Consider the following 15,460-nt stretch of genomic DNA (forward strand, 5'->3'; position numbering starts at 1 on the left):
ACATCGGTACGATATGCCCAGTCTACCGAAATTTACGAATCTTAGCGGTGTGGACGATAGATGGCTCCTCAAGCAGCTTCTGCAGTTCTTGGATTATTCGCCTTCTCCACGTTCACTTTTTCATCTGCAGTCCACCGAAGATGGTACGCAGCACCTTCCACTCAAAGACTGCAAGGGCACATTCGGCCTCAACAAGCATAGTCCATGTCTTAAGGTCGTAGACTACCGGGCTGATCAGTGTTCTGTAGATGGTCAACTTCAATTTCTGCAACCATTGTCTACCGCCACGATTTCATCACCACCAACTTGAACTCCCACTTAGCACGGTCTTCCCCTAAACACCTTCCTTTCCTGTTCTCGTCTCCGATGCACGGTGTACGTATCATCCATGTTCACGGCGAAGCAGACCTTCCAGGGCAATTTTCAACGGTAGTTTAAGCCTCCCAATAAAAAAAAACTATGTCCACGGTTTATGCAGCTTAAACAAACCTTTCTTACATGCTGTAGCGATTGATAATCCGGCTCGCAGAGAATGGAGAACTTTATTTGTACGGTCAAAAAACAAAACAATTGATACAATAGACAGTTAATAGATCAAAACACCTCATTAAAAAGTTGTTTATGGAAACTTTTAATTCCTATAACTAAAGAGCGAAAAGAGCACTGACAACTGCTGATTTATTCAAAGTGTTTAGGTTCACAGCCTGCTTCTTTTATTCCATAATATGAATATTATTCGCTAACCCAAAATAAAATCAAACGATGATTCGACAATTGGCAGATATTTATCGATTTATCATCAAGCTTTATTGCGATTTGAAGGAATGATATCGCCTACAAACATATGTCTAAAGTTTTTATAAGATACACAAAGCTAAACATTACTTATTGCCACAATTTCCAAATCCGAAACAATTCCTATATCAGTTCTTTTTTTAATATATAACTATTTAACTAAATCGGAAGCCGATTGTAACCACGTCTACTACCCCCGATTAGGTTCGCTTAACGAATCTAACCTCGATTGGATTGGTACTACGCAGCACCAAGTCCGCGACAAAGTTAATCTCCTCAAACCGAGTTTTCGGCAGTACTTTGAACTGCAGCAGAGTATGTGCAACAACGACTTTCAACTCCATCATCGCGTACTTTTGACCAATACAATTTCTGGGTCCAGCACTGAACGGCACGTATGCGTACGGATTTCGGCGTTCTACGTTTTCCGGCAAAAATCGATCTGCGTCGAAAACGTCTGGATTTGGAAACTGTTCCGGATCACGGTGCAGGTCGAAGATGTGAACATTGGCTATACAACCTGCCGGTACGATGTTACCATCCGCTAAGACGAGATCTTCGGTAATGCCTCTTGATATAAACGCAACAGGTGGCCACATGCGAAGACATTCCTTCACCGCTCGGTCCACGAACTGCATCTCCATATAGTCTTGCTGGCTGAACCACTTCTCCTCGGCCGGTTTACGCGACCGAACTTCGCGAATTTCCAGGTACATTTGCTCTTGAACAGCCGGTTCGAGAGCCAGTTGGTAAAATATGAATACCAACGCTGCTGCGGTAGTATCATGACCCTCAAAGGTGAATGTGTCGACCTCTTCACGAATTCCCTCCTCCCCAATTTGACCTTTCTTCTCCGCTAGTAAAAGAGAGTAGCAATGGGCAAGATCGATCCGATTTTTGCAAAATCGATCTTTTCTCGTCGATTCATCGATTTTTTGAATCGATTTCTCTGCGCGCGATCTTCTGCTAAATCGATCCTTCGGATGGCAAGATCGTTTTTTTCCGCCTGAAAAATAAATGTGTGCAAAACGGATTGAAAACAATAGTGATTGCATTTATTGTTGCTAACGTAATCTGCGGCCGAATTCCGAGAACACTTTTCTTTGAAGAGAAGAAAATTTCTTTATTGATAGTATACGAACGTTTTTTCTCTTCGAAGAAGTGTGTGCTCGGAATTAGGACACTGATCTGAAAAATGTGTCAATTTTTTACCGGGATGTCCATAGTTGAAGAATGGGCTAAAATTCAATAGACATGAAACCGAGAAAAACGCATTTCAAATGTTTTTGTTGGTTCAAACAATTGTCAGCCCGTCTTGACGTTTTCTGTAGGTCAGGGAAGCTGGATAACCTTGTCGTCGAGTTGAAAAAAAAAAACAATCCGCAGCCAAATTAAGTCCCTCCAGTATTTTTAACGCAGTAACCATTTTTTGCCTTTGTAAACGCGACATCAATAGACAAACCCGTATGAAATTTGGCAAATACGCATGCGTTGTGAAATATATCAAGGATTAGGGGTGGGTGAAACGGCTCTTTTGCAAGAGCGGCTCTAAACCGACTCATGGTTCACAATGATTCACGAGCGTTGACAGTTCGTGTTGTCTCAGTAAACTTCGGGTTCGCACGAACCAAACAGTTCTCTTTTTCGTGAGCCGTTCGTTCTTTTGCTCTTTCCTAAGAACCGGTTCATATGAACGGCTCGTGAGCCGTTCGCCCATCCCTAGCGAGGATGAAAAGAACGACGAGACAAGTTTGCACCTCGAACTGAATATAAATTACCAGACCACAAGACCGTCTCGAAAGTTTTACATATATTGTATACAATCATTACTATCTGATTGGTGTACATTGGGGTGGCAATGGAAATTGACTTTGACAGTTTTATTTAGGAGTAGTGTTCAAAATTACGCCTTCACGAACAGTTAGCAAAATTTCGATTTTTTGGATAACACCCGACCTCGACGTTTTATACATTTCTAATAACCAGTTCACATGATGTAATATCGCCCATCTTGATTTCAAATCCCATACTCCAAATTTTCCGTGAAAACTAGATGTATGCATGTTTCAAGATCACGATATCACGTGATATCTGCTATAGTGTGAACAAGGCATAAGACATTTAGCACAAAAAAAACAAGTGAAATTTAGACCAAATACTCCTGAATTCCGATTTAACTGAAATTTTGCATTGCATTGGATATTGAATTTACCATTTTGGATATTAGCCAACATTATTTCATATTTGCTACCTCTGCAAGTGCACTTTTTGAAAATTGGCTTCCGTAGGGACGTTGTTTACTATCGTTGTGGGTGTTTACTATCAAGCACCAATTTTTTTAATTAAGGTAGAAAAGGCATATGCGCTTATTTTTCAACTATGAGTAGCGAGGTACTCGTTAACTCAAATATTGCAAAAATTGAATTGAATGGTCGTGTATATGCCGTGCTGTATTCTGTTCTGCATGGTGTCGCGCTCGCCATTTTTGTTTATTTGAGTTTGTTCTGCGGATGTTCCGATTTTTTTGTGAATTGGGTTGTTCAGCTATATCAGTTTTTCATATCATTTGAATGATCTGAATTTTCCAAGTAAAACGTGATTTAAAAAAAATTCTATCATTGTCCTTCGCTTTTTAAATCACGATTTAAAACTTCTTGAAATCTGCTCGAAACCGCTACAATGACAGTTCGCCCATCTACCAACTGTCATTGTAACGATTTAGAGCGAATTTTTATTTTTCATTTAAAAACCGAAGGAAAATGATATATAGTTTTAAAAAATCACGTTTTGCTTAAAAAAATTACACTCTTTTGGATGATATATAAAAATCGGAAATCCGTGAATAACTGAACAACCCAATTAGAGTCAGGTTTTTTTTAAGCGTTTTTTTATACGCGGATTTTTTTACGAGTTTTTTTACGCGGATTTTTGAGTTAACGCGGTTTTTTTACGCGGATTTTTGAATTAACGCGGTTTTTTACGCGGATTTTTGAATTAACGCGTTTTTTTACGCGACACCGCGCTAATTCAAAACAATTTTCGCGAATTTCCGAATTAACGTGGGTTTGGAACCAGAAACGTTTAAGTGTTTATCTAGTAAAAGACTTAGTCCAAAAAATACCCTCCGCCCACCGAAAGATCCGGAATGACCGTCAAAGAGGATAATTTTAAATACTGGTTCTAGAGCAACTCGGGTTTTTTCTGAAGCCCTTCTTGCTTCTCGCGGATTTAAAAAAAAACGTGTTTTTTTACACGGATTTTTAAATTAGCGAGGTTTTTTTTACGCGGATTTTTGAATGAGCGCGTTTTTTTACGCGGATTTTTGAATTACCGCGGTTTTTATGCGTTTTTTTACGAGGTACGTATCCCCCGCGTAAAAAAAAACCTGACTGTATACAGGTTTGGACTGCTCTTATTGCATCCGAAACAATAGACCATTTCACGAACTGACAGGTGTCACGGATCCTGCTGATGTTCTTGATGCTTTCTCGTCAGCGGTTCCAAACTTTCTGTCAAAATTTCGCTCATGAATCAAGTTCCCAAACGTCTCGTGAAATGGTCTATGGGATGAGCGACAACGAAAACTTTTAGTAGAAAAAAAACGCTAAGAGTACACGCGGTTAAAGAAGATGGCAATAAACTAAAAAAGCCGTATCGTTAGTAGATATTGTGTACGAAAACTCGATGAACATGATTAATAAACCAGAAAACGCAAACAAAACAAAATCTCCATAAATATAACCAAAAAAATCGTAAAAAGCTTATACCGAACAAAAATCGATTTTTTGTTAAATCGATTTTTCAGGCTCGATTTTTTTATGAATTGATTTTATTGATTTTGATTAATCGATGCAGGAGAATCGATTTTTGTTCAAAAATCGCCCATTGCTAAAAGAGAGTCAAGCATTGCGTATCGTTTTTTTGTGTTAGTATAGCTGAAAAATAAAACCAGATTTCATATAGAGCTAAACTGGATTGATAGATCAGTAGTTTGGATTACATATTCTCCTCGGAAAGATCTTCCAGTTTGTCCGCCATCTGATAGAATTGTTCTCGCCTTTGGTTGATGATTTTCTTTGTGAACGAGTGAACAGGATCTGTGAGCTTCTTGAAAGCCGCAAAATATCCACTCCAGCTAGCAGCAATGTCACTGTGTATCCACGGACGCATTAAACGGTAGACTAACATCTCCCCAATATCGTACAATTTCTGCCGGTACATTTCACCACCTTCGATTGAGTTCAGTTTGACTCCCATGGATGTTTCTGTTGGAAACTTTCACATTAGTCAGTCTAACAATCCTAATCTGTGCATAGAAAAAAAATTTCATTTACCACAAATCGTACTCAACGTGAAACGTGACATTTCGGACTGAAGTTTAGTAGCCTCGCCAGAGCTGGCGTGCTTCTCCAGCGTTTGTAGAAGCTGATCACATTCGTCCAGAAAAACTCGGTGAAATCCAGTCAGGATATTGAAATGAAACGTGGGAGTCAATATTCTGCGCCGCTGAAGCCATTTCGCACCAGTACTAGTTAACAAACCAAGTCCGAGAAAAGGATGCAAAAATTTGTAGAGCATACTTTTGTCGATATTTTTCGTACTAGACAAGAGCGGTTCGAGTTCGCGAACCCTCACGATATTCAGAGCGAACAGTTTGTTGTTTATCCAGAAGCGGTACGAGCCTCTGTATATTTTTGGCCATGTGCGCGCCAATTTGAAGGTTATTGCTGTGTGTAGAGGAAAATTGGAGGAAACATGTTTTTCCGTAAAGTAAAACTACAACACAAACCAGGGTTCTTAAACGCAATAGCGGGTAGTGTTCCAATTATTGGATAAACTGGTGGACCCGCGAACTTGTCCATAGCACGAAATCGCCGTCCACGTTTTTGGTACGCATCAATAGCATACAGCACTATTAATAGTGTTCCAAAAAAGACGGCAATAGTTGTCCAAAAATCCATTCTGCACGTTTCAAAAATACGAGCACTCTCGGCAAGTGTAAAAACGATTCTGCTTTTCGAGTAATCTTTCCCTATCGGTAAAATATGTTTCAAAAATAGGCAAATTTATCTATGACGAAAATCGTAATCGGTGATAAGACGAAAACATTTCTCATCGGCTTAAGATAGGTACAATTTTATTTTCACTTTGAAGCTTAAGTTGTTGTGTCTACAAATCACTGATGCTCCCCTCCGTGTTATCCGTACGCCTGACGAATAGTACTTTGATCGGAGACTTTGCTCGTAACACCAGGTCTGCCATAAAGATAATTTCATCGCGTGTGGTTATCGGAAGAATTCGGTACCGCCCCAGCAGCGCACAGATAATTGTTTTCATCTCCAGAAGTGCATATTTTTGCCCAATGCAATTCCTTGCACCAGCACTGAAAGGTACGTACGCGTACGGGTTGCGTTTGGCGGCCACCTCCGGAAGGAACCGATCGGGGTCGAATTTTTCTGGGTCGGGGAATTCTACCGGGTCACGGTGCAGATCGAAGATGTGAATGTTCGTCATTGTGCCGTGCGGGAATGTGGTGGAGTCTGCAAGAGGGAGGATGCGGCTCGTTTGAGAGAAATAGAATAACGGAGGAATAAACTTACCAATTGCTAGTCTGCCGGATAGACTACGGGAGATGAACGCCACAGGCGGGTATAATCGAAGTGATTCTTTGATGAAGCGGTCGAGATATTTTAGATCATTGTAATTAATAACTGTGAAGGCTTCGTTGTTCGCTTTTGTAGACTGTGCTAAGCAGAGTTCGTCATAGATTCGCTGTTGAGCTTCTTGCTCGTTAGCCAGCAAGAGAAGGGCAAAGATCATTCCGGCTGCCGTAGTATCGTGACCTAAAGAGCAGGAAGTGGTGATTTTTATTTTTTAAGGTAAAAATTATCTACCTTCGAACATAAACGTATCGACTTCCTCTTGTATGCCGGTTTCATCGATTTCATAATTAGCTTCAGCCATAAGAAGGGTATTCAGCATGGCATAACGCTGCTTCGTTCCGAAATACCTATGAATGACACGAATCGGTACAGTTTCTAGCATTACTAGTCAATAAACATTTTCACTAACATGCTTTCCGGTTGATCATTATCATGCGAAGGCTTCCCAATGAGCACTTCTCGCTTTTGTCTTATTATATTTTTTGTAAACTTATGGATCGGTTCAATGGCACGTTCTAGAAGTTTCAGATAACCCATCAGGTGGTAAGTGCGATCACCGTACAACCATGGCGTCATCGTTCGGTGAACCAACATTTCTCCAACCTCGTAAACTTTCGATCGATATCGGTCTGCGTCTTTGTAGGAGTCCAGCTTCACACCCATTAGAGTTTCTTGTGACATTAAATTAGATGAGATCACTTTATAATTACTTAAAACTATGTCAACCTTACCACAAATGGTGTTTAGTGTAAATCTGGTAATGATCGACTGCAGCACAACTTCACGTTTCGCATCGGCGTACGTTTCCAGTGTGTCCACCAGTTTATCTGCCTCTTCTTGGAACACCAGCAAAAAATCATTCAATATGTTGAAGTGAAAGGCCGGCGACAAAATTCGTCTCCGAGTTTTCCACTTGGAACCTGTACTGCACAGCAGTCCGTCACCCATTAGCGGCGCTAGAAACCGATAGATTATGCTCTTGCTAGTGTGCTTCGTGCTAGAGAGAACCAACTCAGCTTCCTTAGCCCTGATGATGTTCAGAATAACATCACCGAAGATCCAGTGCCGATATGATTGGCCGTATTTCGCAGCGCACGATCGAGCGTACGCGAATGCTCTGACTAACAGAAAATGATATAAACATTTTAAGTTTTGATCATATAAATACTCACCAGGATTTTTGCCCAAAACTTCGAGGAGATTACCTAGCAAAGGAAGCATCGTGCCTCCGGGGTACTGTCTTGCTGCACGATATCCTTCTCCTTGCTTCATTCGGTAATCCCAAAAGAGCAACGTGATTACGAGTAATATCAGCAAAGTGAATAGCATTTTTGGGTTGACGGAGTCTAAATCGAAACTGAATCTTCTCAAGTGAATCGAGGGCTTATAATCTTTTGTTATTTTAGGAAGAAAAACCGGTTGCTCGAGAAAATTATCGTCATTTGCATAACATGACGATGAATGTTTTTAGTGTCGCTTCATTAGGGGGTTTTCTTTTTGCTCGTTTGACTTCGAAATATGGTCGCTGATCTACTAGGCAGTCATCAAATGTTCGCACCCCATCGAGAGGATAAGATGCCAAATTCATTGGTTCCTCGTTCCAGTCATTTTTAAAGTACATTTCTCACGATTCTCACAACATACCTAGTAATTGTGAAATTAAGCCCAAATGATTTATTTTAAACCTAATTAACTCTAGTATACTGATGTTCAAATATTCATCCTTTCTCTTTTTGAATTATTATTATTTCTATGGTCACGGAGCTACTAAGATAGTTTACACATCAACGGGAGCATTCAATAAGTGTGTTGTGACTGGAGCCCGCCCCAGACTGGTTAATAGCTTCAAATAACTTGTGATGAACCAGTATTGCATTGATGATTTCCTTTAGAAAAATTAAACGATTACCAAATCATTTATAAGTTATTAGTATAAGTTGTATTATATACCATAACTGATACTCGAAATTAATGCGTCGAAACGTCGAATAGAAAAAGTTCCTAATGCTGCTTCTATCTGTTCGTCTCAGTGCGGCAATTGCGCAGCGGGCCATTACCTTAGGACGATCCACGAGGTCTCCGTGATCCATGGCAATCGACCGAATAGTGTTCAAATTTCTATAAAGAAGGGACAGTTTTACTTCAGAATAAGTTATGTCAGACCTATCGCCACTACCTTATAACAAGAACGATATGCCTTGGCATACTCCGAAGCGTTTCCATGACTTTATCGAAGTGTTCCTTAGCCTGTTTAGTCATGTAGGCCAAATCCTCATCTGTAAGTCCAGTGGTAAGGCGTGCTCCCTTCAGTTCTAGTGGCCTCTGCAGTAATATTTCCGCAAATGTTTGGTAATCACTCACTGCCAAGGCCTGTGAGTATTTCTTCATGGCTTGTTGGTCCTTGAGAACAATCGCTTCCCAGAAGCGACACAAATTGTGACAAATCTCACCGTTCAATCTGCCGTATAATCCGTGATCTAGGAGAACCAACTGTGGTTCGCCGCTGGCTGGATGTCGGCGAACGAAGATGTTACCTGGGTGCGGATCTGCGTGGACAAATCCAGTTCGAAAAATTTGCTCTGCGAATGCCCGAAACAGAGCGACATCCAGCTTGGCGAGGTTTATTTTAAGGTGGCGCAGGCTTTCCCGGTCACTTATTTTACATCCATCGATGAATTCTGTCGTCAACACACGCTGTAACGACAGATTTTTTTTTATTTTTAAAACGAGAAAAAAAACATACTTTACCTTATTTGTATACTCCCACAGTACCTTCGGCACATAAATGCGGCTGTGTTTCCTCAAATCTCTGGCGCACTCTTCGGCGTTTTGTCCTTCATGTACAAAATCAAGCTCTTCACGAAGGGTACTCTGGAGATCTCTAAGGATCCACCCGAAATTGTAGTTCTTGTGAACAAGCGCTACAAGATCTTGCAGGAATAGAATTGTTCTCAAATCACCGTCGAATCGTTTTTGCAAATCAGCGTATTGCACTTTGATGGCAACTTTTTGCCCATCTTTGGTAGTACCCTCAAAAACCTGCGCCAAACTGGCCGCCGCAATTGGTTCGTACACGAAACTTTGGAACATTTCTTCTGGTGTTTTTCCAAAATCATCCAGGAACAGTGTTCGAACCTCCTCTGCCTTTCTTGTTAGGCATTTGTCCTCCAGTTTTCTTAGCGTTTGTACATACTCCTTCGGAATTATATGATTGACAGTAGCGACACCTTGACCCATTTTTATGTACAATCCACCGTTGGCGAGGCAACCTTGTAATATTTTTTCCGCCGACCTTTGGTGTACCTTGGAAATCGTTGGCCCATAGTCTGGATCAGTTTCCGTCAAACCCCAAAGACTCCACGTATAATCTGCCGAAATACTGACACCAATTGCCAGCGATCGTACGAACCGCTGAGCGCTTTGTACATTCTCGAAATCGTTACATACTCCGTCGAAAGTCACCGACCCGGCTAGTAAAGAAGCGGTTGTTCCCAGGATAATATGCCTCGATTTCAATTTCCGCTTCGCAGTAGGCGCAATACTGTTTGACTGATGCCTGTATTGATAGATATTTCTTGCAATAAATCTTAACCACATGACAGCATTCACCTGAATATTCCAAATTTATCTGTCGAAAATTAGTGCCGGCGTGGAACTGTGTCAAGTTCAATTAATGCTCTGTTTATGTTTTTTTTTGTGATTGCTCGAAATGCCCATCTATCGAAGTGCTCGAAAGAACCTTTATGTAGCGGTGAGAATGTGAGGCGATATTCAGTACACTGTAATAAATAATTTTTTTTCTTCAGTGGCACCATGGAAGTTTAAAACAAAAATGCTTGATTTATTTGAAACTTTTTTTTCGAGATCTGTATTCTATATGGTTACACGAGACTTACGAGTACAATGATGAACCATTGCTTGTAACAATGCCGGCCGTTGTGAAGCTTGGGTTAAGTTTTTTGATTTTGGGCGTTGCGCTCCTGCCATTATTTTGTATTGTAACAGGTACACTGCTTCTTTTGGGACTATGGCAATACCAATTGTGGAGGTACACATGTTATAATAAAATTGTTATGGTCTTTTTACTGGAACTTTACTTGCAGTTTATATCCTGATTTTGACTCATCGAGGCGGTTTCTTATTTACAATTGGCTCAAACTTCTCTTCGAAGAAACTGATTATTCTGAACAACTGTTATCGAGGCTTAATCAAGCAGTTTATCGGGTTGTACTTCTAGGCGTCAGCATTATCGATTGGTTTGAAATAGTCTATGAGTTTATTTAAATTATATAATAAATAAAATACTCAATGTCTTCAATGTATTTTTGGCGTTTTTGATCAAAATTAAAGCCAATCGCAAAACGAAACATATTTTTTCTGTCAGCTTTCTACACCGGCGGAATACTTTTTAAATCAATATATTTATCGGAGCACCTGTATTTTTTAATGAAGGACAGAATCTTCTTTAAAAAGGTTCTATCTGCAGGAATGCAAAAGCTGCTCAAAGCCGACTTTGGAAATTTTGGCTGGAACGCCGTGCTTTTCAACTGTTTTGTGGTTTTTGGGCTCTTTACAAGCTTTCTTGACCTTATTCAAGCTTGCCGAATCTACAGTTTGTCCATCTTCCCCAATTTCTTTCCTCCCATATCCTCCTTTCTGTCAACAGCTGTTTCGTCTTCGCCGTTAAACCTTCAAATATTGTTTTCAACGCATGACCACCAGTATCTCACTGGTTTTCAGCAAATATGACTAGAACAAAATACCTGACTCTTGAAGAATTCATCAAACATCATTGTCGCTGCGCGTGAGCAAAAGTCGAACTAATTTATACACTGTTAATATGATGTATACTTAACGTCAAAATCAACTTATGACAAGGCCAATACATGAGTGTTGAAAGGTGAAACAATGTTTTCAGTATCTATGTGGACGACTGTACGGTGCTGCCATCCGAAAAATGATAATAATGTGTATGAATGTTTAGTTCTCAAACATGAAACTTTCCGGAAGAATCAAGAATTATCGGCGCATCATTAAAAATTAAGCGTACCATAAGAACTTCCTGATAACCCCTATGAGCACACTTTACAGCCAAGTTTTCCACTCTTGCCGAGGTTAATAAAGCAAAAATCGGGTGTCCCGGTGAACCTGACCATATGCACAATGGTTCTGAAACCTGGCTTGCGACATATCAAACTTTACTTAAACTTACGGACCTGAAAATAAATATAACCCATCAATATAAACCCCCACTCTGACAGCCAATGTCACACTTTTCTTTCGTACTTTGAAGTACAAAAAAAAAAAATGACAATAGCATTAAGTGCAAAAAATGACAATATCATTAATCTACATGTTATCTTAAGCGTCGAGCTGACCTAACTGCTACAAATAATATATAATATATATAATTGAATCTTGAACTGCTCAACGATCGATGACGGACTATGCACGATAAATCGGTTTTGCTCATAGTTACAATTTTATGAGAATTTAAGTCATCAGATGGCAGCACTAACCGTCGGAAATCGGTCGTGTTCAAAATGTATGAAAAATATGGAAGTTAGGTACCTTGTTCTAGTTATCTTTGTTATCAGGTTCCCTCCCGTGTCGTTGCAGGATTGTACAGTCCAGTTCCGGATTTTTTTGACTACTTCATAAAACCTAGTGTCGTGCCTGGAGAACCTTACCTTAGCTTCCACAAGTGATCGTTTTTTTTTTCTTCACATAACATTTATTTGACACGGCACAAATACAATTTAATGTTTAACGGCGCCAATTATATCTGATGACTTAAAAACTAAAGCAAATTTTTTATCCTCGCTGCCGACTACGAGCTGAAATTAAGTCTAACTTAAAACTAGCATGGGATTTCCAATCAGTGTTTTGTTGTTCAATGGTCGTCTGATAATCGTCGAATGGCATGTATGGATTCGTTCTGCTGAGCCACGATGTCGTGAGTTGGGACAGAGGCTCGTAGTCCTTGGGTCCTGGTTCTGTTGTGCGGGGTCTGGTTGCTGGTTTTGTGCTTAAGGTTCAAACGTGTTCTTGTCGTTTTGTTGGGTGTAGACGGAGGGGAACGGGACTAGACTGGGGCGTGGATGGATTTCAGGAAAACGTATATAAGGGACATGTAGGATAGGTCACGGCTCGCCAAGACATCACGAACAGGAACAGCCGGCTGTCTACCCTCGGCCTGCAGGGAAGCTATTAATTTAGACCTGGCGTCACGGTGTACAGGGCATGACCAAACCACATGCTCTATGTCGTGATAACCTTCACCACAGGCACAGATACCACTTTCCCCGAGCCCAACACGACGGAGGAGCGCGTCAAATCTATAGTGATTGGACATAAGCCGGGACATCACGCAAATGAAATCCCGACCTACATCCAACCCCTTGAACCACGGGTTCGTCGATACTTTGGGGATTATGGAATGTAACCACCTTCCCAATTCCCCTCTGGTCCAAGCATTTTGCCAACTGATGATCGTATTCTGACGTACAAGTGCGAAAAATTCATTAAAGGCAATTGGTCTTTCATAAATATCACCGTTTGTTGCGCCCACCTTAGCCAAAGAGTCCGCTTTCTCATTACCCGGTATCGAGCAGTGAGAAGGGACCCACGCTAAGGTAATCTGAGTAGATTTTTCGGATAAAGCACTCAGATGTTCCCGTATTTTCCCCAGGAAATACGGAGAGTGCTTAACATCTTTCATCGATCGGAGAGCCTCAATGGAACTGAGACTGTCCGTAAAGATGAAATAATGGTCCGTGGGCATTTTTTCGATAATCCCTAGGGTGTACTGAATTGCAGCTAATTCTGCGACGTAAACAGAAGCAGGATTATCGAGCTTATGGGAGACGGTTAAATTGTTATTGAAGATACCGAAGCCAGTGGACCCATCAAGAAGTGATCCGTCAGTGTAGTACATATTGTCGCAGTTGATGTTTCGATATTTATTGGAAAAAATTTTAGGGATCTGCTGCACGCGTAAATGATCCGGGATTCCACGAGTTTCTTCTATCATGGATGTATCGAAAAACACAGTAGAATCAGAAGAATTTGATAAGTCGACACGATTTGGAATATTCGAAGAAGGGTTAATATTTTGGGACATGTGATTGAAATACAATGTCATGAAACGGGTATGAGAATTAAGTTCGATTAACCTTTCAAAATTTTCAATCACGGGACGGTTCAAGACCTCACATTTGATTAGAATACGAGAAGACAGGCTCCAGAAGCGGTTTTTCAATGGTAGTACTCCAGCTAAAACCTCCAAACTCATCGTATGGGTCGACTGCATGCAACCTAAGGCGATACGCAAACAACGATATTGTATTCGCTCCAGTTTGATCAAATGTGTGTTTGCTGCGGAGCGGAAGCAGAAACACCCGTATTCAATAACAGACAATATCGTTGTTTGGTAAAGCCTTATAAGGTCTCCTGGATGGGCTCCCCACCATTGTCCGGTTATTGTACGAAGAAAATTCACTCTTTGTTGACATTTTTTCATCAGATACCTCACGTGACAACCCCAGGTGCCTTTAGAGTCGAACCAGACACCAAGATATTTGTGTACCAAAACCTGAGAAATCGTTTTACCCATTAATTGTGTTTGAAGCTGAGCAGGTTCATGCTTCCTAGAAAAAACTACTATCTCAGTCTTCTCCGGAGAGAATTCGATACCTAGCTGTAAAGCCCAAGCAGACAAATTGTCCAAGGTATCTTGCAATGGTCCTTGCAAATCGGCAGCTTTGGCTCCTGTAACAGAGATTACACTGTCGTCTGCAAGTTGTCTTATCGTGCATGAATTTGCCAGACATTCGTCGATGTCATTTACATAAAAGTTGTAAAGAAGGGGGCTTAAACATGAGCCCTGGGGAAGACCCATGTAGCTAATGCGAAAAGTTGCCAAATCGCCATGCGTAAAATGCATGTGCTTTTCGGACAACAAGTTGTGCAAAAAATTGTTCAAAATTGGAGAAAATCCTTGTCGGTGAAGTTTACCCGAAAGAATGTCAATAGAAACGGAATCAAAAGCCCCCTTAATGTCCAAGAACGCAGACGCCATTTGTTCTTTACGAGCATACGCCAGCTGAATATCTGTTGAAAGCAACGCAAGACAATCATTCGTCCCTTTGGCACGGCGGAAGCCAAATTGAGTTTCTGATAGTAGACCATTTGATTCGACCCAGTGGTCTAAACGACGGAGTATCATTTTTTCCATCAATTTCCGGATACAGGATAGCATTGCAATCGGCCTATAAGAGTTGTGATAAGAAGCTGGTTTCCCTGGTTTTTGGATGGCGATCACCTTCACTTGCCTCCAATCCTGCGGTACAATGTTTTGCTCCAGGAACTTATTGAACAAGTTCAACAAGCGCCTCTTGGCATTGCCGGGTAGATTCTTCAACAAGTTGAATTTGATTCTATCTAACCCAGGCGCGTTATTGTTACAGGACAGGAGGGCAACTGAAAGTTCTGCCATCGTAAAAGGTGATTCTATCGCGTCGTGGCCCGGAGACGCATCGCGAACAATATTTTGCTCAGGAACAGAGTCCGGACATACTTTCCTGGCAAAATCAAATATCCACCTACTTGAAGACTCCTCGCTTTCGTTGACCGTTACGCGATTCCGCATTCTTCGGGCTGTGTTCCAAAGAGTGCTCATCGATGTCTCCCTCGACGTCTCGTTCACGAACCGACGCCAATATCCACGTTTCTTTGCTTTAGCCAAGCTTTTAAGCTTGGTATCAAGCTCCGAATACCGTAAATAGTCGCCAGGTATACCTCCCGTCTGGTAGGCCTTAAACGCGTCGGATCTTTGCGTGTAGACATCGGAGCACTCTTGGTCCCACCACGGAGTGGGAGGCCGTTCTTTGATCGTTACGCCGGGATATTTCTTCGTTTGGGCTTGCAACGCGGCGTCGAGAATCAAGCCCGCGAGGAGGTTGTATTCTTCAAGTGGTGAATGATGTTGAATCGACTCGACC

The 15,460-nt window shown here is 41.2% G+C and overlaps 2 protein-coding genes across 2 annotated transcripts; both read right to left on the reverse strand.

Moving 5' to 3' along the window:
- Positions 1-721: 721 nt before the first annotated feature.
- Positions 722-7,800, reverse strand: LOC129725458 (uncharacterized). The gene is made up of 11 exons (XM_055681333.1): positions 7,631-7,800; positions 7,190-7,579; positions 6,868-7,129; positions 6,690-6,805; positions 6,396-6,638; positions 5,976-6,335; positions 5,585-5,827; positions 5,130-5,522; positions 4,796-5,060; positions 4,678-4,730; positions 722-1,651 (listed from the first exon to the last, which is right to left on the reverse strand). The coding sequence occupies exons 1-11, from the start codon at positions 7,785-7,787 to the stop codon at positions 996-998; spliced, it is 3,138 nt and encodes a 1,045-aa protein (XP_055537308.1). The 5' UTR covers positions 7,788-7,800; the 3' UTR covers positions 722-995.
- Positions 7,801-8,106: 306 nt separating this feature from the next.
- Positions 8,107-10,146, reverse strand: LOC129722323 (uncharacterized aarF domain-containing protein kinase 5-like). The gene is made up of 4 exons (XM_055675677.1): positions 9,207-10,146; positions 8,635-9,152; positions 8,409-8,576; positions 8,107-8,344 (listed from the first exon to the last, which is right to left on the reverse strand). The coding sequence occupies exons 1-4, from the start codon at positions 10,053-10,055 to the stop codon at positions 8,236-8,238; spliced, it is 1,644 nt and encodes a 547-aa protein (XP_055531652.1). The 5' UTR covers positions 10,056-10,146; the 3' UTR covers positions 8,107-8,235.
- Positions 10,147-15,460: the final 5,314 nt, after the last annotated feature.

Source organism: Wyeomyia smithii, chromosome 2 (genome assembly GCF_029784165.1).
Source record: "Wyeomyia smithii strain HCP4-BCI-WySm-NY-G18 chromosome 2, ASM2978416v1, whole genome shotgun sequence".
Classification (NCBI taxonomy): Eukaryota; Metazoa; Arthropoda; class Insecta; order Diptera; family Culicidae; genus Wyeomyia; species Wyeomyia smithii.

Bases quoted from the DNA above. Each gene is read 5' to 3' on its own strand.
- LOC129725458 (XM_055681333.1), bottom strand. From the start codon at position 7,787: ATGCTATTCACTTTGCTGATATTACTCGTAATCACGTTGCTCTTTTGG. The intron at 6,806-6,867 runs GTTAGTGAAAAT...TGTCATTCATAG, and splicing joins AATGATCAACCGGAAAGCAT to GTATTTCGGAACGAAGCAGC. The intron at 5,523-5,584 runs GTTTGTGTTGTA...CTCTACACACAG, and splicing joins TATTGCGTTTAAGAACCCTG to CAATAACCTTCAAATTGGCG.
- LOC129722323 (XM_055675677.1), bottom strand. From the start codon at position 10,055: ATGTGGTTAAGATTTATTGCAAGAAATATCTATCAATACAGGCATCAG. The intron at 9,153-9,206 runs GTAAAGTATGTT...CTGTCGTTACAG, and splicing joins TGTGGGAGTATACAAATAAG to CGTGTGTTGACGACAGAATT. The intron at 8,345-8,408 runs GTATATAATACA...ATTTTTCTAAAG, and splicing joins AATTTCGAGTATCAGTTATG to GAAATCATCAATGCAATACT.